Source organism: Carlito syrichta, unplaced genomic scaffold (genome assembly GCF_000164805.1).
Source record: "Carlito syrichta isolate Samal-C Ts95f unplaced genomic scaffold, Tarsius_syrichta-2.0.1 Scaffold307123, whole genome shotgun sequence".
NCBI classification, from domain to species: Eukaryota; Metazoa; Chordata; class Mammalia; order Primates; family Tarsiidae; genus Carlito; species Carlito syrichta.
The window spans coordinates 173,158-196,301 of record NW_007251219.1 but is presented as its reverse complement, the minus strand read 5'-3'; the positions used below and the strand labels follow the sequence as shown (position 1 = coordinate 196,301).

The 23,144-nt window shown below is 37.9% G+C and overlaps 1 protein-coding gene across 2 annotated transcripts in view; it reads left to right on the top strand.

Annotated features, from left to right (window-relative positions):
- Positions 1–23,144, top strand: part of RGS7 (regulator of G protein signaling 7) — a 411,270-nt gene that overhangs the window by 233,824 nt on the left and 154,302 nt on the right. For both annotated transcript variants that reach the window (XM_008063888.2, XM_008063889.1), the window contains one exon: positions 7,770–7,866. In XM_008063888.2, coding sequence (XP_008062079.1) covers positions 7,770–7,866 — 97 coding nt within the window. The remainder of the gene's footprint in view (positions 1–7,769; positions 7,867–23,144) is intronic.

The following is a 23,144-nucleotide window of genomic DNA, read 5'->3' as shown; positions in this document are numbered from 1 at the left end:
TGAATTGCTTAATTTTACAAACTATAATGCTCAAGGGGCTAAGGGCAGCCCTGTTTGCTGTTCTTTGCATTGGAAAACTCAGAAAAGACTCTGAGCTGAGAAGAAAAGTGAGGTCACTACAAGAAGAGGAATGCGGGAGGCAGTATGAATGTCCTGAAGGCGAGTTGTGTCTGAGACCCACTCATGTTCCCATCTTTGAGTTACAGAAAGCATCCTACAGTACTTACAACACATTTTTGTTCATAACAGAGATTTAAGTTGAACTTCCATCCCTTGCAACTTGAGTCATCCCAAGTACAATGAGCATAGTTTTTTTCTTTATCTGTTTATTGATTTTGAGTAGAGATTATATTCCCTAAGATGGATGACAGAAATACTTTATTTGAAGAAATAAAAGGCAAAAAAACCCACAAAAATCCTTCAACTTTATTTCTGTAAAATTACAAAACAATAAAATATCTAAGCATTCAAATGAGTTATTATAAAGAATAAATATAGCTATATTCAAGATGAACTAGGATAGATTTACGTGTAACTAGATTTTACTAGTTTCTATTTTTAGTCATAATTATTCATGAAAATCGCAGCTTTTATGTGAAAAGAGTAATTGATTCTGAGTTAAAATACTGACTGCCATCAACTGTAATGTGGGAGAAAGCCATATCAATTAGAAGCAGCTTTAATTGAATTATTGCAGCTGAAAACAGTTTGTTTTACACATTTTAGTCTCATTATTCTTATTTAACTTTCATTAGAGACTGACTCTACTATCTCCTTTTTCAGTGCTGAATTCATAAGTCAAATCATTTTCTTCCTTCGAAAGGCTTCCTGAAGGAAAAATAATTACAGGCAGATTTAAATTATGAAATACCTGCCACCACTTAATTGCCCAAGAAGTCCAAGAAGCACTTTAGTGATCATTTCTCTCATTTTCATAGTTAGCACTTAGAATGATGGTACACATCATAATTTGAAAGTATGTGCATGTAGAAGAAACCCATTCAATATCCCCACTTAGTCTCGCATTTGTATCTCCAAATGCCAGTGCTTAATGGTGGGTTACAACACGAAGGTGGAAAACTATCCTTTGAAATTTTGATTGATTCATTGCTCTTTCAGAGTGACAGAGTACAAAATGTTTTAGCTTTACTTTGTACAAATGTTTTGCCTACAGTCTAGGTGTCTCTGTGAAGCTATTGGCTTAATGAAATCAATAATAATGATATTGCGGTAAAGTTCTGGCAAATACAGCTACAAGTAAATTTAATTAGACTCCCATCGTTGCTTAGAATGTTAGGGAACTGGAAAGGATTCAAGGCTGTGATTTAGATTTCATCAGCATGTGGAAGCCCTGTCTGGTGGCCCCTCTTGAATATTTAGTAACTCTCTTCAAAGAAGATATGCCTGTATAATGTGCCACCAAGTGTGCAAGGTGGGGACTGTTTAACCTGAGCATTTGAAATACATCACAACTACTGAAGTGACATCTCAGCTGTTCCAAAGGAAAGGCTAATTACGAATTCCTGGCAAAAGAGCAGGGTGTTGAAGTTCAGTAGTGCTTTTCACCTTGAGAGGTTACACATGACAATGAACTTGAGTGTCAGGAAGACAGCCTTATAAACTGCCACTCATTTACTGTCATGCATTCAAGAAAGAAATTCTTCTAGTAAATGAACTGAAGAATCCCTGAATTAAGTAGAACAGAAAGAATAAGAGTGTTTCAACCTACAGTATATTGAGCTATTCTGTTCCAGGACTTCTGATTCTGATCATTTATTTTGTTTCCAAAAGTTAGATTTTAAAAAAGCATTCCAAACATCTCACGACCAAGCCCTAAATTAACATTCACTTTTGCTTTGAGACTCTCAGAAAAAGCAAACATGTACCTTAAATAAAATTTCAGCAGCACATTTTAAAGGTGAGCTTCCATTTTATGGGACAGGCACTTCACGAGGGAAGACCCCCCAAAACCCCAGAATTTATTAAAAATTGTGTATTGATTCTTACATGTTTAGACTTCTATCACCTTCAGAGTACTATCCATTTGATATAATACATCTGCTGAGACACTTTTTCCACTGCTCAAAACAGTTTTTGAACTCGTCAGTTTTGATGCCTTTTAGTGCTTCTGTTATTTTGTTTGTTTCACCTCGTCCACGTTGGCACAACATTTTCCTCTGAGGACTTTTTCTTCCAGGGAAACAAATAAAACAGTCTTTTGGGTAGAGATGGGGTGAATAGGGAGAGTGGAGCAAAAACTGTTGAGTAGTCAGCATGGTGTGGGTAGCTGTGTTGTCATGGTAGAAGAACCAGTCACCTGTTTGCCTAATTCAGGACATTTTTTTCCTCAAATCGTGATGCAAAACAATGTTAGCTGGTACACTGATGCCAAAGGGTTCCTAGATCATTTACCTAGTATGAGAAGCCTGTTCTACAAGGGTCTTGCCCTCCAAAAAAGATAATTCTGAGTTTTTTGTGGGTTCTCCTCTTCTTTGTATTATTAAGACAAAGGTGCACAAGGTAAGATGTTTTCCTTGGCTGGGCTTGGTGGCTCAACTTGTAATCCCGCGCTTTGGGAGACCGAGGTGAGTGAATTGCCTGAGCCCGGGGGGTTCGAGAACCGCCTGGGCAACTTGGTGAGCCCTCATCTCTACAATAAATCAAAAAAATTAGCCAGGTGTGGTCGCGCGCACCTGTAGTTCTAGCTACTTGGAAGGCTGAGGCGGAAGGATAGCGGAGCCCACAGGTCGAGGTTGCAGTGGCTGGGAGCGTGCCACTGCCCTCCAGTCTGGGCGACAGAGTGAGACTCCAACTCAAAAAAAAAAAAAAAAAAAAGTTTTCCTCAAGATGTTTACATCTGAGGGAAAACAGATAGTTATACTAGTAACTAAATGTGAAGGGGTATGTAATATAGGTATACAAAAGTTTTGAATGAGTTGATTCACAGATATTCTCACAGCTACTTGCAAAAGACAATTGCTTTACTTTTTTCACGTATAGCAAATTAATTTGCATAGAAAAAAGATTAAGTTTTGCAACTCAACTTTTTCTTCTAATAAAAGCCTTAATAGGAAAATTCATCCAGAGAATATGATAGCAAAGACTTGTCATTTTGTCAAAAATGGATGCAATCTCATTTTCCTCTTTTGTCTAAATATGATATTTTTCATAGTTTATATAGTTGTTGCTTATGTGCACAAATATTTTCCCTGACATTTCCTCTGATCAACTCCCCCATCCCTCAGGAGCCAATGCAAAACCAATCCTCTACAAGAAATCTAAGGCAGAGTTTATGTGTAAGCACTTCTGGCTACTTAGAGCTTGACAATTTATTGCTTCTGATAAATATTTGACCCTTGACTCCAGCTGTCTTTGGCTGCTGAATTGATAAAGGAAAAGGACCTGTGGCTTCCTAGTGCAGTGATGAGAGAGGAAGATTTTTTTTTTTTTTGAGTTGGAGTCTCAGTCTGTCACCCAAACTGGGGTGCAATTGCCACTCCCGGCCACCGCAGCCTCGACCTGCTGGATCCCTCCACCTTAGCCTTCCAAGTAGCTGGAACTACAGGCACGTGCTACCACGCCCGGCTCATTTTTGATTTATTGTAGAGATGAGGTCTCGGCAAGTTGCCCAGGCAGGTCTCAAACCCGCGGGCTCAGGCAATCCCCTCACCTCGGCCTCCCAAAGCGCTGGGATTACAGGCTGAGCCACCGAGCCTGGCCATGGGGGAAGATTATGTTGATGATGATGATGCTGAAGAAGAAGATGGTAGCATAATGGTAAACATTTAATAGGTATTGTTTTATCAACCCTCGTCCCTGATAAGACATACACTATTATTGTCATCTCCATCTTACAGATGAGAAAACTGAGTCATAGGGTGGTAAACTAACATACCAGGTCATATAGCTTGTAAGCAGCACAGCCAGGATTTAGACTCAGGCCTGACTAGCCTAAATGCATACTTTTAATCACTGTATGACTTGCATTGAAATTAAAATGTGCTGACAGTTGGAAGCAAATGCATTTATTTGTAAAAGGCCCTGCTCAATTTGGTAACCTCATCTGGCTCAGCTCAGTGGCTCAGCCTGTGATCCTAGCACTATGGGAGGCCATGGCGAGTGGATTGCCTGAGCCTGTGGGTTTGAGACTAGCCAGGGCAACTTGGCGAGACCTCGTCTCTACGATAAATCAAAAATTAGCCAGGCGTGGTAGCATGTGCCTGTAGTTCCAGCTACTTGGAAGGCTGAGGCGGAAGGCTCGCCGGAGCCCAGCAGGTCAATGTTGGGGTGACTGTGAATGTGCCACTGCTCTCTAGCCTGGGCAACAGAGTGAGACTCCAACTCAGGAAAAAAAAATAACCTCATCTATTTGTCTCTGACGGGAAATTGGCTCTTTAACTTAGTGAGGAGACTTGCACACACACCTACACACACACACAGATATATAGGATACTTGAGATACCTTAGTCTTGGGCCTTAAATTAAATTATCCCAAAGAGTTGTCATATTAATTGGAGTTACTTTCTATAGTCTCTTATACGTCTTGCTATTTAGCTTGTTCTATTATTTTACCTGCTTTTAGCATTCTCCTTCTTATCCAATTGCTGTTACTTGTAGAGGAAAAGCAGATAATCAAGCATGTTAAAGCCATGCTTAATATAAAAGTTAATATCCTCTGAGTGAATGCTTGAGGAAACTTCGGTAGGTAAGATGAATGTGTTTTGGTATGTGGCCTTTGTGATTGACTGTAATTTATAGGAGCCAGGTTGTTTTTTTGTCTTTGTTTTTTATTTGTTTTTGTCGTTACTGTTTTGTCTTACTTGTTTGTTTGTTTTTAATCTTATTCTAGGCCATGGGTAGGTTCATGGATAAATTATGCCTGAATAAAGATAAAAACAGCTGAATACATTTCTGTGATCACATTTTCAGTCTTGAACACATACTCTATTTTTATTTGGTATTTAGTTTTTTTTTTCTATTGTGGAAATCATGACAAAGAAAAAATGAAGATTTTTGAAATACAACCACAGAAATCGCTTTTAATTTCTAGCCTTCTAGTCTCACTCTTTTGGAGTCAATTAACTGCGAGGGGATGTGACTGAACAAACAAAATGCCTATTCATAGCTGTGTACCTTAATTCAGCCCCTAACCAGAGGTGACTATTGCCACTTCTCTAGGTGCTGAGATGATTAAAGTAGGAGTCAGAGAGGTTTCTATGTCCATCTAATCTGGCCTGGTTTAAACCATTAAGCAGATAATACAAGGGCTTAGAGGCTAAGAGAAGGCAAGACAAAGCAGCTTATTCTGCATTTCTGGACACTGTGTCAGGTCAGTCATGAGCAAATAGTAATGACATAAAGTCATGAGAATATATCTATTTTTGTGTTTCTATACTTGATGATATATCTTTATCACATGAGAGGAACTGGGGTATTTGGTTATTGTTGGTGTCTTTTGGAAGCTTGATTTTCAAAAACCTTCTTTTCATACTAGAATTCAGAACCAACTGACAACCACAACCAAAGAGAAAGCCACACAGGAGTCACAAAATCCCCTTGATTGTTGATAAAGGTATTATTGAAGAGTGTGTACAAGTAAACTTTAAACCTGAAACCTAATCCTGAGCGGACTTCTTCATCCACTAGGGCAGATCTCTTTATTTCCACAGAGTTGGACATGGTCTTCCAGCCAAAAGAAAAGGAATGAACCCTGCAGATCAACTTCTCATTCCCAGCTCTTCTATCTGATAAGTCAGCCCTGCTCTCCTGGAGTAAGTTAGGGTGTCAAAAGAGGCAGTGGCATTAGGGTGATGAAAAGAAGCGTGAAGATGAACAAAGAGCATCTGCAAGTGTCAGGGCTGTGCATGGACATTTCATATCCAATATTTATTGTCCTAGTTATGCACCAGGGTTTATATATGTTGTGTCATTTAACCTTAAAATTCCTACCCTTATCCTAGCCTTAACCCAAACCCATGAAAGACACTATGAGGGAGTTGTTAGTATTATTGTCATTATTTTATTTTATTTTATGTATTTTTTTGAGTTGGAATCTCACTCTGTCACCCAGGCTGGAGGGCAGTGGAACACTCCCAGCCACTGAAACCTCGACCTGCTGGTCTCCTGTATTCCTTTCACCTCAGCCTTCCAAGTAGCCAGAATTAGAGGCACGCACTACTATGCCCGGCTAATTTTTGATTTATTGTAGAGACGAGGTCTTGCCAAGTTGCCCGGGTGGGTCTCAAACCCCCAGGCTCAGGCAATCCTCTTGCCTCGGCCTCCCAAAGTGCTGGGTTTACAGACTGAGCCACTGAGCCTGGCCTATTGTCATCATTTTATAGATCAGGAGTCGTAGACAGGTTACTTAACTTGTTCAAAGAACATGGATAATAATTAGAAGAGCTGAAAGTCAAGTACAGACCTGTCTTACTTGAAAATTCATTCTTCCAGCATCCCCAGTTATTTGTCATTTTAATAAATCTGATGACACTAATCTAAGCAAATTCGATTTCTTGGTTGAAAACCTTTCTGAAGCTATGTTGATGGGAATTTGACAATTCATAGATATAAAGTTTTATATCAATGTGATTTTTAACTTTTTGCTTTGAAATTATTTTAGGCTTACAGAAAGGATGCAGAAATAACAGAGAATTTCTATGCACCCTCTATTCAGCTTTCCTTAATGTTAACATTTTACATAACCATGGCATAATTATCAAAACATGAAATTGACATTGTTACAGTATTCTTAACTAAACTACAAACTTCACTCAAATTTCACCTTGGTTGTCACTATAGATTGTTAAATTGTTGAGAGTAGAGACTATATTATATTCATTTTCATATCCATGGTGCCCAGAGTCATTGATCAGCGACTTTAGAATGAGTAAATTGATTAATGAATTTTGAGTGCCACACTACAGCTGGTGTGTATTTGTGTGTATATGTGTATCATAGGCTTAGAAACACATGAGAAAAGTCTGAGACTATTATTTGAATATTCTTCAGAACTAAATTCCACAGGACTTTGTGAAGCACAGTCCTTTGGAACTGTGAACAATTTGCAAAAACAAAAGAGAGTGTGCTAACAAGACTGATGGAAATATACAGTGAAATCTGCTAAACAGGAAGAAGGCTAGGTGCTACATTCATTTTATTATAAATCTATGTGTGCATGTATGTGTGTGTGTATGTGTGCATGTATGTGTGTGTGTATGTGTGTTTCGTAACACACTTCAGTAAGTGCCTGGACAAGAGAAGCAACAGCTGCTGGTAGCCAGTCCTGGATTTCCAGGAAAGTTTTAGGACGTTGTTGTTAAGCTAAATCACTGAAACTCTCTTGGAAGAGGAAATCCAAGCATATCCTTTTAAAACTCTACTTTCTTTTGGACTGAGTTCAGTAGAGATAACATTAATGAAGTGTGAATTTGCTATGACCATGGTTGTTAACAACTTCAGAAATAAACACTCTTTTATCGTAATCTTAATAACCAAAGTACATGAAAGTGAAAGAGTATTCAAAGCCCCAAATTCCTATTAGTAGTTTAATGAACCCTAAAATGGGCCATTTTTCTTGCAGTTTCCTTCATCTCCTGTTAACCCAACTTAAACTATGAAAGGGGGAAAGTCTAGAAGGGCAAGAATATAGCATTATTCTTAATAATGCTATTAAGTGTTAAGCAACACTGGAATACAAAATTGTTGTGCAAGCTGTTTTTTCTCAAAAAGTTCTGCTTTGTAAAGGGCATCCTTATTTTATTGTTGTTTAGATGGAAGACGTCATAGCACGCATGCAAGATGAAAAAAATGGAATTCCTATTCGCACAGTGAAAAGTTTTCTTTCCAAGATACCTAGCGTCTTCTCTGGTAAGTTTTCATTGAGCATGGCTCTGTTTTCTCCTGTACCTTTCATAGGACTATTTAAACCTATTCCAGTCATTCACTATTGAGACCCTCAATAGCTACTTATAAAGCGCCCGTGGCATTGCTCATGGTCATGTAAGGTGCTTAAAATGATAATAAAACTAAACAAAATAAAACATTAAAAATCATGACCCTTGTCTAGGTTAGTTCGGGCAAACAAACTATTGAACTATAAACAAATGTGAATGAACAAAAAATAGAATTGAACAAATAGTGATGTATAAAACAATGTTATGTAGGTTATATACAGAAGTTAAGAGGATAAAAAATCAATTTTTTTTTTTCTGACTGATGAGAAGTCAGGAAAAGGCTCTTACAGAACAGTGATGAGCTGAATTTGAAAGGCGACGAATCATATCAGCTCAGAGAAGACCATAGCCACCACCAGCTGTACTTGCAGAACTAGTCAGTGCAGAGAACTGGGAGAAGAAACAGGGATGAACAGAATGGGGTCAGGATAGAAGGGTCTTTGAAAGTCAATCAAAAGAATCTAATTCTGATAAATGGGGAAATATGGAGACACTTAATATTTTTGGCAAAGTATGATTTGATGAAAATGCTGGGGGTGAATTGGCATCCATTAAGGGCCAGAGCCACTGTGGTAGGGGTAAGGTTGTTGTGGGAATAGTTTGGGTGCCAAGGTTCTGATATCCAAGGGCTAAAGGAATAGAGAGGAAAAAGCACGAGAATTTGGCGAATTATTGGGTGTGTAGGATGAAATAGGACGTAGTTCAATAAATTTTGGATTTGGGGGGACTTGTTTTAAAATTAGAAGACCGAGAGATAAAGGAATTATATGAGAAATAGGGAAACCCCCACAGCTTTGATTGTCTAGAGAAACCCAAGACAAAATTGAGAGTGATAAGGAGTGATAAGTTAAAAATCTGTGCTCTGACTCCATAAGATGGTGAAAGGTCTCAGTTGTGGACCCTGTGGTACTAGGACATGGCCCAGTATGACTTAGGGAAGGGGGGACATAGGCAACCCAGCAGTGGGTAATGATAGTAAGAAAAGTGACATTGAGTGTGAGCAGGGAGGGTGCTTGACAGGGTAAGGGTTGTGTAACGCTTCTTCATGACCAGGGTCAAAGACAGACCAATAATCAGGAGGCTGTCAACCTTGGAAAGGGGGTAGGAATTAGGACCAGAATAATCAGGAAACAGGCACTGGTGTTAGGGTTTAAGAACTATGTTGCTCTCAGAAAGAAGGTGGGGAGCTTGGAGCCCGCAAGAGCTACCCAGAATGATATTTTGTGCCAACAAAATGTGTCCTCTTTTTTCCTGATGAATTTTTTATTTTTTTTGAGTGAGAGTCTCACTCTGTCTCCCAGGTTGGAGTGCTTTGGCATGCTCATGGCCATTGCAGCCTCGACTTGCTGGGCTCAGGTGATCCTTCTGCCTCAGCCTTCCAAGTAGCTGGAACTGCAGACGTGTGCCACCACACCTGGGTAATTTTTTAGATTTATTGTACAGATGAGGTCTCACCAAGTTGCCCAGGATAGTCTTAAACCCCTGGGCTCAGGCAATCCTCTCACCTTTGCCTCCCAAGTGCTGGAATTACAGGTGTGAGCTGTCTCACCCGGTTGATTTTTCCCTCTTTTATGGCAGTTATATTTCACTTTGTCTTAAAGTTATTTTTGTATATGTTCTATATTTTTAGATAAACCTTAAACTCTTCTTGGTCAAGGACTCAAGAGAGTTAGCTTGACATCTAAATACAAATATGAAATTATTTTTCAAGTACTGAAGGGCTATTCAAAGAGATGAACTTATCTTCATCAGAACCCAGGCACATAAATGCACTAAGTTGCTCCTTGAGCTGGGGACTATGGGCAATTCAGCAGTGCATGGCCTAACTAAAGGCCTTCCAGCTTAGAAATTTTTTTTTTTTTAAGTTAGAGTCTCACTCTGTTGCCCAGACTGGAGTGCAGTGGCATGTTCTCGACCTGCTGGGCTCTGGCGATCCTTCTGCCTCAGTCTTCCAAGAAGCTGGAACTACAGGCACACGCTACCACAGGCTAATTTTTGATTTACTGTAGAAATGAGGTCTCGCCAAGTTGCCCAGGTGGGCCTTGAACCCATGGACTCAGCCAATCCACTTGCCTTGGCCTCCCAAAGTTCTGGGATTACAGGCTGAGCCACCGAGCCCGACCTGATTTAGGAATTTTTATAAAAATATAGAAGCTAAACAAAAAAGCTTTGCTTATCAGACTAAGCTGGGCTACAAGTTAGAGTTATCTCCTCTTCTGGAGTCTAGTATTTTTTACTGAGTTCCTCAGATAGCAGTACCTCAACCACAAATTGTTGAAAGAATTATTGGCTGATGTTAAGATTTCAACTGAAAAATAAAATTGGACATGCGGATTAAGAATGGCCCTGGAAACCTCGGATAATTTTTTTAATGTTCACCAATATAAAACAACAGTGGTAGCTATTAAATAGACTATCAATGGCATTTTTCATATTAATAAAATTAGCTTCAAATAATTATTCTATGTTTCCTAGAAACTTTTCAAGAGCTTTCTGCCTCACAGATTCAATTAGATGCTTTGTTGCCGATTTAATTGGTATGTCTAATATTACGTCTAGTATTCATCAACCTCTTTGTATTAGTATTCTCAAATTATCACGTTCTTAAGCCCCATCTACTTTACAAGATATTTTCAGTCACTTTTAGTAATTTTCCGCTTCAGACATTTCTTACGGTCCCTAAAGATTGTTAATTTTCTAGCAAGGTGGCCCAAGTTGCTACCTGCTGCTGCTTTTCTAGTTCTTTCTGCTTTTCTGTCTTCTCCCTAAGCCTGCTTCATATTCCATTGCAGAGCTACTAATGAAACAAAGGGTCTTCATTGCTGTTAGTGAAACCAAAACCTAGCCGTGACAAAAGATGCGTGAGAGTAGAGTAGTGCCATCAATGATGAGAGGGGTTGATCCTTGCTATGAATGTTTCACAGAGAAAAAACAGTTCCAAATACTGTTCACTCAACTTTCTCAGGTTACCCATGTGTGCTCCCTAAAGTCTTAATATTTCCATAGACCAATAGTATCAGTATTTCCTGTAAACTTATTAGAAATGCAGTATCTGGGCCCACCTCAGATCTACTAAATTAGAACCCCAGTCCGAACACTGCCGTTTAAGAAGGATTGTCTTAAGGTAGAACCACAGGAGCCGAGCTGCAGGGCTGGACTGGGATCCAGGGAACATCCTTATCTTAGCCAGGGCTCTGGTTGCAGTAGCCACCTTGCTCATGCAGATCTTTTTGCTCCCTTTCAAAGGCTCTAATAATCTTCTTTGTAATATGGCCTCATTCATGGCCACCCCAGTCTAACTAATGACACTTCTTGTTTGTTTTACTTTGGAGAGTGGAAAGAAGTGGTTAGGAAGAAGAATCTATTCCTTTGCTACCAAGTCAAGAGCCTCTGCAGCAGGTAAAATGAGTTTGCTCCCTGGATCCCAGTTCAGCTCTGCTGCTCAGCTCGTGTGGGTGTACCTTAAGGCAATCCTTCCTAAACGGTAGTGTTCAGACTGGGGTTCTGATTTAGTAGATCTGAGGTGAGCCCAGATACTTCATTTCTAATAAGTTTCCAAGAAATACTGATGCTATTGGTCTATGGGAATATTAAGGCTTTAGGGAGCACACATAGATAACCTGTGAAAGTTGAATGAACAGTATGTGAGATTGTTCTCTGTGAAACATCCATAGCAAGGATAGACTTCTCTCACCAATGATGGTACTACCCTCATCTCACACACCATAGGTCCTTGTAACAGGTTTTGGTTCAGATTGTTGTTTGTCAACACCCATGTGCAGGGATGGGCATTATCCAACTCTACCGGACAGCACGCATGCTTTAAAGGTAAATATAGGTCATGGTGGCCATGTAATACCCACATCCACCTCAAGTGAAAATATCTGTGTTGAGAAAGGGATGGTGTAATCCAGTCCATCTGTGATCCATACCCAGAATCATGTCAAGGAATCCTAGTACAAATGTAATGCACCTAATAATAGTTTTGTGTGTCTTTTCCTAATGTGCTTCCCTAAACATCTAAGATTTTTCTAATTTTGTGGTTTTGGAGTTGTGGATTTCAGCCTCTTGGTTTTCATAGTCCCAAGATCACAGAAAAAATCTTTGGACAATTCCTTCATGCTAGTCCCTTGGACTTTGAGATGAGAAATGTCTTAGAGTGAATTCAAACACAACATTGTTTCCCTCTCAGAAGTGCCTTCTCAGCTGCAGGGGTAGCTCAGGCAGCTCCATGGATGGTATGTGACTGGCACCTGAGGGCTAGGGGATGAGATCAGTGATGGATGCTGACGAGAGCCTGACTATTGGTTCTCTCTCCCCTGGGATTCTGTTGAGATTCCCAGAACTTCAGTAAAGTATGTGTCTGGCACTGAGGTAATGTAACCCCGGGGGCTGAATAATGGCCCTGTGCAGACAGCAGCAGAGATAACCTGACAGCAGTTGATAACAGTGAAACACGGTCTTCTGGAGCACAGTCTTGCATTTTGCATGAACTTACTTGAAAATAACTACCTTTGGTTTTTCCATGTTCTCTACTTCTCTACTTCCCTTTTCTAGTTCAAGCTTTTCCCGCGTCATCATTTCTTCAAATCATATTTAGGTGTCATCCCCCATAGCATATGTATTGGACACAAAGTCTTTATGGTTGCAAAAACATATAAATGAGTATATATAAAAATATTTCACAAAGAGGAACCCACATTTTGGGCTGGATCAAATGCCGATCTGGAGTGTGGCTGCAGCAGATTCATTGGGAAGATCATTAGGAATGCAGATTTCCAAACCCAACTGCAGATGTTCTAATTCATCAGGACTGGGATGGAACCAGGGGATCTATTTTTAAGCTAATAAAAAATTTAGGATTGGCATCTGCTAGTCTTAGATAAATGCCCACTATAGTTTTCTTTATGTTTTTTTATTCAATTCAATGAACATTGATAAAAGATTCACTATGTTTCAGTTAGTACTATGAGGGGTTTTGAGAGATAAAATTTTAATTTTACAGGGGAACTATTAATAGATTGCACATGCTTTGGCATGAAATGTTCAGCTAGTAAAATGGACCAAGGTGAGTGCTGTTAGCAGAGGTTACAAAAGTCAGTTGTGGGAGCAGAACTGTTTAAATGATTTTTGTAATCTGATCTTCAACAAAGAACCTGAATAATATGCCCTTTACTACCAAAAGAAATGCCTTTATAAGGTTTAGATATAATGATATCAAAGCCTGTAGAGTAGGCTGATGTATAATTATTTGCATACTATTTTATAACTTTTTAAAAGTTACAATCAAAGATATTTACTTCATGTTCTCTAAGCTTCTATGAGAAGATCCACGAAATAAAAGTATCCTATAATAAACTACTAAAAATATTGTTTTTGAACATAAACTTGATTTATTATTTTTTTAAAACAATAGGAGATGTGTGACCCATGTTTTTCTTTTTTCCTCTTTCTCTAGTTGCAAGGAAGTTCATTGCTAAGTTTAATGTTTCGTCATTTTTTTTCTTATTTGACTCATCACTGACATATCTATATTCCTTTGTCTTGTAATTTTTTTGTCTACCTTTTATTGTTGTTAATCTACTTTAATGTGGTGAGCATTAATGGCATAAATTTCTCCAAGTCATATTTTGGATATGACATATTTTATCTAGGAACAAATCCTGAAGAAGTATCTGAGAAGTGACTGCTGTGTGTTAAAGAATGGTTTTGCCCAACATCCTCCCCACTCGAGTGTGGCTACATCTTGGCTTTGAACCGAAGCAGCCCATCACAATGTAAAATAAAGCTGAAGTTCAAATGTTACTGCAAGAGAGTTTCATAAAAGTTCTCATGCAATTTTTGCACAATGGTATTTTCAAATTAAAAGGAGCTATAAAGCTAAATGTATATTTACAGATTTTGCTGAAGATTTTCCCTAAATGAATGCCCTAAGACTTATTCTTGCACAATAGCTTTTTCCCTAGAATTCATATCCTGTGACTTACAATGTTTATTCATTCTCTCATCTGAAAGTCTTTGGTAAAGCAAACTATGACATTCATATCAACTAAAAATCCTTTGTATTTAAACTCTTAGTTTTAGAAGAATAGATATCTGAATCCAGATAGAGTACAGAAGTTTATAAATAAAAAGGGACATGATTAATTTTAAATTTTTATGTATGGGGTCCAGTTTTGGCAGTATTTTAAAATTATACCATCTAATTTAGCTACATGCATATTTGAATGAATTAAAACTAACATAAATTTTCAGTTGCTTAACGGCATGATGAAGTAGTACATCTTTTGATGCTTTATTTTTGGAATGAAGCACCAAAAAATGCTTCATAGCTTGTAAGTATATTATAACATATAGTAAATAGGCTTTAAATCCTGTTGAGAAGAATGATTGCTTTTTCAATATTTTAAATCATATTCTAATATTTCAAAATTGTTTGAATGAACCCTTGAGATTTCTTAAAAATAAGTTCTGTTATTTTCGATGACATCCATGTTTTTCTCTCCTCTGGAGAAAAATATTATTTAGTAATATGGGAACTTAATATGTGGTTAGAGGCTTTAGTTACATTATTTTTATTCCTTATAACACTTCAAGCTAATTGTTGTTTATCTCCATTTCATAGGAAAAAAAGGTCAGACAAGCTTTTGGCCCAACCTTTTACATTTTACTATATTTACTATATTTAACATTTTACTAATATTTTAACCATAGTGAGTACAATGCAAAATCCCATCCCCTTTCTCACCACCATCATGGGCAGCCCCATGTGCATGTGTGTTGTTCTTTGTATGACATGTGTCTATTATTTGTTTTTGATAAACATATAAGAATCAGTAGGAATCTGGGTACCGGGGACTTTTACATTCATTGGCTAACATTTTCCCACTCCCGATGGAATCCCTTTGGAGTACTTAACAAAAAGATTTGAACTTTTGTCTCAGTGCACCTCTGAGGAGAACCATGATTGAGCACCACCCCCACCCCACTGCAGTTTCTTTACTGCTAAAATTTAGAGATTAAACCTGATGATTTCTAAATATCTTTTCCTCACAAATTCTATAATTCAGAGAACCTAGTAATGAAGAAAGAGTGGAAGATGGATTAATGGAAGAGAACAAAATAGACTAGATTATTCACAAAGTAATCAGAGTAGCAAGAAAAATGGAAATATCTATTTTCTTTCTCAAAGTAATGTCATCTTATGCCCATGGTTTTTAATTATAAATTTTATACATCCTTCCAAATGTATATTCCTAGTTTAGACCTTTTCTCTAAACTCCAGTAAATTTAACTTTTTATACAATGTTTCCATTTAATTATCTTACAGGAGCCTCAAACTCAGCCTGTCCAGAATGAGATTCATAGTCTTTTTCTCAACACCTTTTCCACTCTGTCTCAGTATAGATTGGATGTGTTGAAAATACTGGTATACCTTGACTCTGTTTCTATAGTCCCAGCTCTTCTCATATTTATTCCATCTACGCATGCCGTTTTTTGTTTTTGTTTTTTTTCTTGTATGGGACCATCAAAACACCTTGGCTCATGACCAACTATCCTTGTATTGTTCTAGTCTACATATCATCTCAACTCACCTGAACTATCACATCAATTCCTAACTAGTCTCCATATCCACTCTGCATCTTATCCTCTCTTTCTCCAAAGGCTAATCACACTGATATTTTAATGTTGCAAATATAATTACTTAAAGTCCTTTTCCCTTTTAAGGTCAAAACAAAAATCCTTAACCCATGAAGAGGAAGAAAACCTTTTCCTCTACCCTTCTATGATCTGTTAGTGGGTCCTGCAAATTAAGACAACAAAAGATAGATTAACAGGAAAAAAGCATATACATTTTATTTGATGTTAATTTTTTATGTGACACTGGGGTATTTATAGGAAAGAAGTAAAAACCTCAAAGAAACAGTTAGACTGGGGAGCTTATATACCATTTTAACAAAGGACCATCGATTGCAGAGAGGTAATTAGAAAGAAGGAAACAGATCGGGGCTTCTAGAAGCAGTAAAGCAAATAGGAAGTATACAGGGCAAACTAATAAGAGATAAGGGTTATTTTCATAAGATTTATTTGTACAGACTCATCTTGGCATCATTTCCTCATCTCTGATGGTAAGGCTTTTCCTCTTCCTGGTACCAAGAAAGTACCTTTGTCACAGGAAACTTATGTTCTGCTTTTTGGCCAAAAAGGGGAGGATGAACAGCCCTTTGTACATCTTCTGTTCTCAATTCGCTCAAAACAATCAATATGCCAAAATATTATATTTGGGGGTGGCATGTTTTTATCCCTTTCACTCTTAAACAGCAAGATGGTATGTCCTTGCCTACCTTTCAGACCTCATCTCATAGTGCTTCTTCTCTTGCTTATTTCTCTTTTTTTGAGTTGGAGTCTCACTCTGTCGCCCAGACTGGAGTGCAGTGGCCGCTCCCGGCCACCGCAGCCTCGACCTGCTGGGCTCCAGCGATCCTTCCGCCTCAGCCTTCTGAGTAGCCGGAATTACAGGCATGCGCTACCACGCCCGGCTGATTTTTGGATTTATTGTAGAGATGAGGTCTCGCTGCCCAGGCAGGTCTCGAACCCACGGGCTCAGGCAATCCATTCAGCTCAGCCTCCCAAAGGTGCGGGATTACAGGCTGAGCCACCGAGCCTGGCTGCTTATTTCTAGCTATTGAGTTCACTTTTCAGTTCCTACCAGTACCATGCTCACTTTTGTCTCTCAAGTTTTCACTACTCTTCTTTTTTCTCTGTCTGAAATGCTTTCTCTCTTTCCCCCGCTTTGTCCGGTTAAGGCAGACCACTTTAGATCTAAGCTAGTTTTCTTTTTTTTTTTTTTTTGAGTCGGAGTCTCACTCTGTCACCCAGGGTAGAGGGCAGTGGCATGCTCCTGGTCACCACAGCCTCGACCTGCTGGGCTCCAGCGATCCTTCCACCTCAGCCTTCCAAGTAGCTGGGACTACAGGTGCACGCTGCCATGCCTGGCTAATTTTTGGTTTATTGTAGAGATGCGGTCTCGCCAAGTTGCCCGGGTGGGTCTCGAACCCACGGGCTCAGGCAATCCTCTCTCCTCAGCCTCCCCAAGTGCTGGATTACAGGCTGAGCCACTGAACCCGGCCAGTTTCCTTTCTTTTATGATCTCATAAAACCACATTTTTCTTCAGAGTTCTTCATTTTAGAATTATAGGCTCATTAATTGTAGTTTTGATTAAAATCTGTCTTCCAAGCTCACTGAAGTGCACATGTAAATAAACCTTGTCTTTTCTCCTATGGGAAAAAAAAAACTGTCTTCCAGACAATAGCATAACATACAAGAAGCTTCTATATGTTTACTCTTGTAACCCCAGCACCAAAAACAGCATCTAACATAGGAGGTGTTCTTTAAATATTTGCTAGAAGAGTGAATAGTAATTGTACTTTTTAGAGGGAATATTTGCATTCATATAAACACTTGTGATTGCATGGCTTTGTCAACAAATATAAGCTATTTGAATTTTTAAAGCTCTTTATTGTTTCTTCTTGTCCTTTAAAATGTATTCAAATGAATAAAAATTTTCTCTGAATTTATTTTATTCATAGTATAAACCATATGAACAAGAACATAGACATTGTTGGCTTCTTTGAAGTGGATGTCTGAAACTGGCTGTACCTCAGGATCTGTGGGATCCTATTTGTTAATAATAAATTTAATGTTACTTGAGTGCCTACTGTGTGTTATCAGGCCTAGTGATAAAAAGGTGAGACATGCTTTCTGTTCTTGAGGTAATAACTCTCTTGGTAGGAAATAGACACATAAGTAAAGTAGAATGATTTTCACGGTGGAGATAAACCCAGAGTGCTGTAGGAGTGTGTGGAATCTCACTGAAGCTCCTGGGATCAGAGGTTTTTCTTGGAGACGATGACATCAGACCTTCATGGTAAAGCATGAGTCAGACTTAGCAAGACAAAAGGGGAGTACTTGTCCAACAACTCATGGGTGTGAATCTGGCAAGGTGTGCTCTTGGAACTTCAAATATCACAGTGACCTTTGAGCAAGGATGAGATGTTTGGAGAGGGCAAGGAAATGAGCCTAGAAAGGAAGGACAAGGACAGTAGTTAGAATCTTGAGGAGGTAGAGTTTTATCCTGAAAAATGTAAAGAGCAATTGACAAGTTTTAAGCAGGAAAATAGCATGATTGATTTTTTTAAAACAGATTTCTCTGGAAAATTAGTATAGAATAAATACCAGTTAGTAGAAAAGGGAGACTAGGCTAAGTCTGGGGCTGCAGTCTGAAGCAAAGATGATGACGGCCTGATTCCAGAAAGGCCAGTAGGCTTTAAGAAAAAAATAGCATGTATAGGAGACATTATAGACTTTGAAAGACTTTATTACTAATTTGATGACAGAACTGGGAGGGGCGTGAGAGGGCAGGAAGAAAACATTGTCGATAATGACACTCTTATGTATGACCTTGAAAATGAATTCACCAATGTGCCTTTCACAAAAACACTAGAAACCACAAGAGATGTCCCCACCCCATCTGGGGGTTGATGGGAAAGGGATAGTAAGTTTTAGATATATTGAGTTTCAAATGTGCATAGAACAACCAGATAAGATGTCCAAGAAAATGTTGGCTATACAGGCCTAGGATTCATGGGGATTTATCAACACAAATATTTTAAACCAATGAGTTGATAAGATCCTCTTGAAATTGTGTGTAGAATGAAAGAAAATCAAAGAACCAAAGACGATGGTCCTCTACTGAATAAAAACACTTAGGGGAGAGTAGAGTCCATGGTTCTTACATGCTTGCTCTTAGTTCCTGGCTGGCAGGATTTTTTTGGCTGAATTTACCTGGAACAATTGGAGAAATGGGCTAAAGGGGAGATGTTCTGGGGAATCATAAAAATCTTATGTGTGAACAGAAATCCTGCTGGGCTGTGTCTTGAGATCTATCACTCAATGGGTAGGTTTTATTTGAGTCTTAACGAAGAGGACATGTCAGCACATGAAGTCCAACTTTCCACTGGACTGCTTTATTCAAAATGGGTCATGATCTATACACTGTAAAAGAGTGTGAAGAAGAAGTTAGCACTGTGTTCATGATATAGAAATTTAGAATAACTGCATGGCCCAAACATTAGGTAATCTATCTTGAAATACCCACCAAAACCGCCCCACTCCCTCCAAGTTAATCTAGCTGAAAATGAAACATACTTTCTGGCATGATGCTCCAAAATGGTCTCATGTTCCTGACATTCAATAATTCTATTATTCTAGCATGGAGAAAATAAGGCTTCCTCTTTTGGATGAGTTCCATTTTTCTCCATGGATTGACTAGGAAGTTACTATGTATCCAGTGTAAGTCACAGCAGAAAATAACCCAGAATTCTCTTCTCAATTCTTTGTAAATGGCGTAAGTTTTCATTAAACTTGAATTTGACCTCCTTGTGAAGCAACCCACTGAGACCATAAAAGTCTGTAGGACTGCCTACTGGCAGTGATCAAATAAAAAGGCCTCTATTAAACCAGGTCATTGGATGTGTTTGAAGATGAAACTTACCTAACTAATTCTCAAGAGCCAAAAAGGCAGGTACCTGCTCTAAATCACCAAGCACTGTAATTAGGGAAGAAAATGGTCAAACTTGATAGAGAGTTCTAGTCAGCCATTCCTGTGTTTTATATATTTCTGTCTTTTATCTTTTATTAGTTTGAGAAGGTTATTCATCATAGACATATTGATAATGAAGGAGTGGATTCTCTTTGCCACTATTCTGTTACAACTTAACTTCCACTCCTCATCTGAATGGGTCACTTTTAACATGCTATCTTATCACCAATTGGCAAGAGCAAAATTCACGTCCAGAAGAGTTGTCTAATAGTCCTTATGATGATTGAGTGTGACTGACCTTTAGTATTAGAACTCAAAAAAACTTTAATTCTCTAGCGTTAAACTCAGCCATTTTTTTCTTACTGTTCTATTCTTTTTCTGAACAAATTTGATAATAAAGAAAACCCTAATAAGTGGCAGGTTGAATTACTCCAACTGCATAGAAATAGGAGAGATTATATTGAATATTGTTAGATTGGAATAATTATTTATATTTTATTATGTTGGTCCTTGACAGTGTGACAGTTTATTTTTGATGGCTTGTTTTCAGCCATGTATATGAAAAGTAGGCAATATATGAGCCTTGGAATTAAGTTGGCCTTGGGTGTAACGATTTGAATATATCCTGCCTCTTAGCCCTTATTCCTCTAATAATTATCACAGTCATGGAAAGACGATTAATGTAAGCTTAAATTCATCTTGTGAACAGCTGTATAGGTAAGAGTTTAATAAAAGCAGTAAGATTGACCATCATTAATAAAACAAACAACAACAAATGCTGGTGAGGGTGTGGAGAAAAGAGAATGCTTGTAAACTGCTGGTGGGAATGCAATTAGTTCAATTAGTTCACTGTAGTCTATGGAATACAGTGTGGTGATTTCTAAAAGAACTAGAAATTGACCTTCTCTATGACCCAGCAATCCCCTTACTGTGAATATACCCACAGCACTACTCACAATAGCAAAAATATGGAACCAGCTGTGCTGCCCATTGAAACTGGACTGGATTTTAAAAATGGGGTACATATACACAATGGTATATTATGCAGTCATAAAAAAGGACAAACATGGACTTCACAGCAACTTGGACAGATTTAGAGTCTATAATATTTAGTGATCTATCACAGAAACAAAGATCAGAGTACCATATGTTCTCATTCATAAACGAACCCTGAAAATTTGTCATAATTCTATAAGAAAGGGATTGGCAGTAGCGGGATACTACCAGGGTGGGATTGGGGACACAACATCAATAAGACATATCTAGACTTAAAGTAAAGTGAGGACCAAAGGGAGGCTCAAACTTTACCTGTACGGTGTCCACTTGTGTACCTAATCCTGAATTATACCCCACATCTTTAAAATAAAATATTTAAAAAGTTTAATAAAAGGAGCAAACTTGGTAAAATGGATGGTAAAATGAGAGGATACTGGACAGAAACAGAAAACTATCCTACTCATATTGTAAGCAATATGAATATGGGTTCCTAAGCCCATAAATTAAATTAAGACCATTTACTGCCATTTTCTATTCAACCTCAAAGCATTCTTTAGAGAACGTAAGAAGATTCTTTAAAAGAACATCCCCTGGAAAGTCAGCTTTTGCACCATAAAAAAAATTAGTAATTTACTTAGCCTAAGTAATTAAAAGGTAGAACTTATAACAAGTCTTACATTGAAAATATTAATAGTTTAAAAAGCATTAAATATCTGTGAATAATACATGTACAAGACATGTATTATCCTTGTCCAAGACATGTATTATCTCATACATGTAGAAGACATGCATGAGAAACAATTGTGTATTTGAACTTTATTTTTATTTTTTGATGGTGATGTTACTGGACAATTCAATATTTTAACTGGTATATGTAGCACAAAGAAGAGCAATACATGCAAACATCATTATAGTTCTTGCCATTACTATCAGTGATTTTATTACCATCTCCAGAGGCTTGGATTAGGCCTAGTTTTGAACATTTTATTACTACTAGCTAGTTAATTTGTTGCAAAGCCAAAAAGATTCCTTATGTTAAATGTGCTGTGACATCTGGCACGAGGTTTTCTTACTAGATAATCAAAAGATATTTGTTGAATTCTGAGCTGTCACTTTCATTAAATAATAATCATTTCCTACATTCTCCGGGTGCCTTAGCCTTTAACAGTCTTTACTGTGTCTTGTCTTTTATTCCTCACAACAAATAGCTATACATTCAAATTGAAATCTTCTAGGGAGGCAAAAGGCTTGTTAATTGCTTTTTTCATATCTTTTCAATTGAACTAAAACGTTATATATTAATATTGTTTTCCTAAATAAATCACATTTTTACTTTATTACAAGGATGTCAATACTTAGTAGATGCCATCTGGACTGCTATTGAAAGAATAAAGTCATGAAAGTCAGAGACAATATTGCAAATTTGTTTTGGGAGATTTAACTGATGCAGACATACTCAATTTTCATTTTGCAGTAATCTACTCTGGAAGTTGTTTTCCACAAATATTGACTGTTCTTTAAAACAATCTACCTGAGAAGCTTAATTCTATTCACTGGTGAGTTAGTTTTTAAAATTCTAGGAAAGAGAGGTTGTTAAAGAAAAGCATGTGGGGTGGAGGGGACTTTACAGTTTTGAAATTAACACATTAACATTGCTTTCTTTTGAGAGGAGATCAAAATTAACCCTACAGATAGACACTTAGTTAGGATGACACTGAAGTCTTCATTATCCTCAAAAATTTATCTTACCTGACATTTTGTCCTTGATGGACATGTGATATGATACTTCCCAGAGGCTTTAAGCAACTGACGTACAAGAATATTCTCTCATTTCAATTTATATCCTCTGTAGTACTCGGTGTCTGGCACATGTAGATACTCAGCAAATGTTAATGACTTCATCATGTGCCCAGCACTCAGGTGCACCCACAACAAATTTCACTTCCTGATTCATTGGCTGTGGAAAGAACACTCAGCCTAATTATTTGCTCTGTTGGCACCCAGTGCAGCCTGATGCTTTTATCTCAGCAGGGGACATTAGAAAGATGGCTACTCTGTTTTGCTATTACTAGATTAGATAGGTTTTAGAGTAAAGAATCAGGAAGTTAAACACAATTTTCAAATTCCTCCAGAGCCCCAAAACACTCTCATTTTAAATTTTATTATTTGGTTTACAGTTAATTTTTTTTAGAAGATCGGATATTTTCATATTCAATTATAAATATGCCTCAAGATCTGTCTGGAATAGTGGAAAGAGCACATAGTTCTATTTATCATGTTACAAACACCAACATTATATTTTAAATGACCACTCTGGCTCTGATGCATATATGATTATGATCGTGTTTTGGTCATAACAACTGACATAGCAACTAGTAGCATTTATTGAGTGCTTACACTGTACTCAGCAGTTCAGCAAGTATTCTCTTTAAATGTATTATTTTATATATTTGTGGATTTATTTTATTTATTTATTTGAGTTGGAGTCTCACTCTGACACCCAGACTGGAGTGCAGTGGCCACTCCCGGCCACTTCAGCCTCGACTTCCTAGGCTCTGGCGATCCTTCCGCCTCAGCCTTCCAAGTAGCTGGA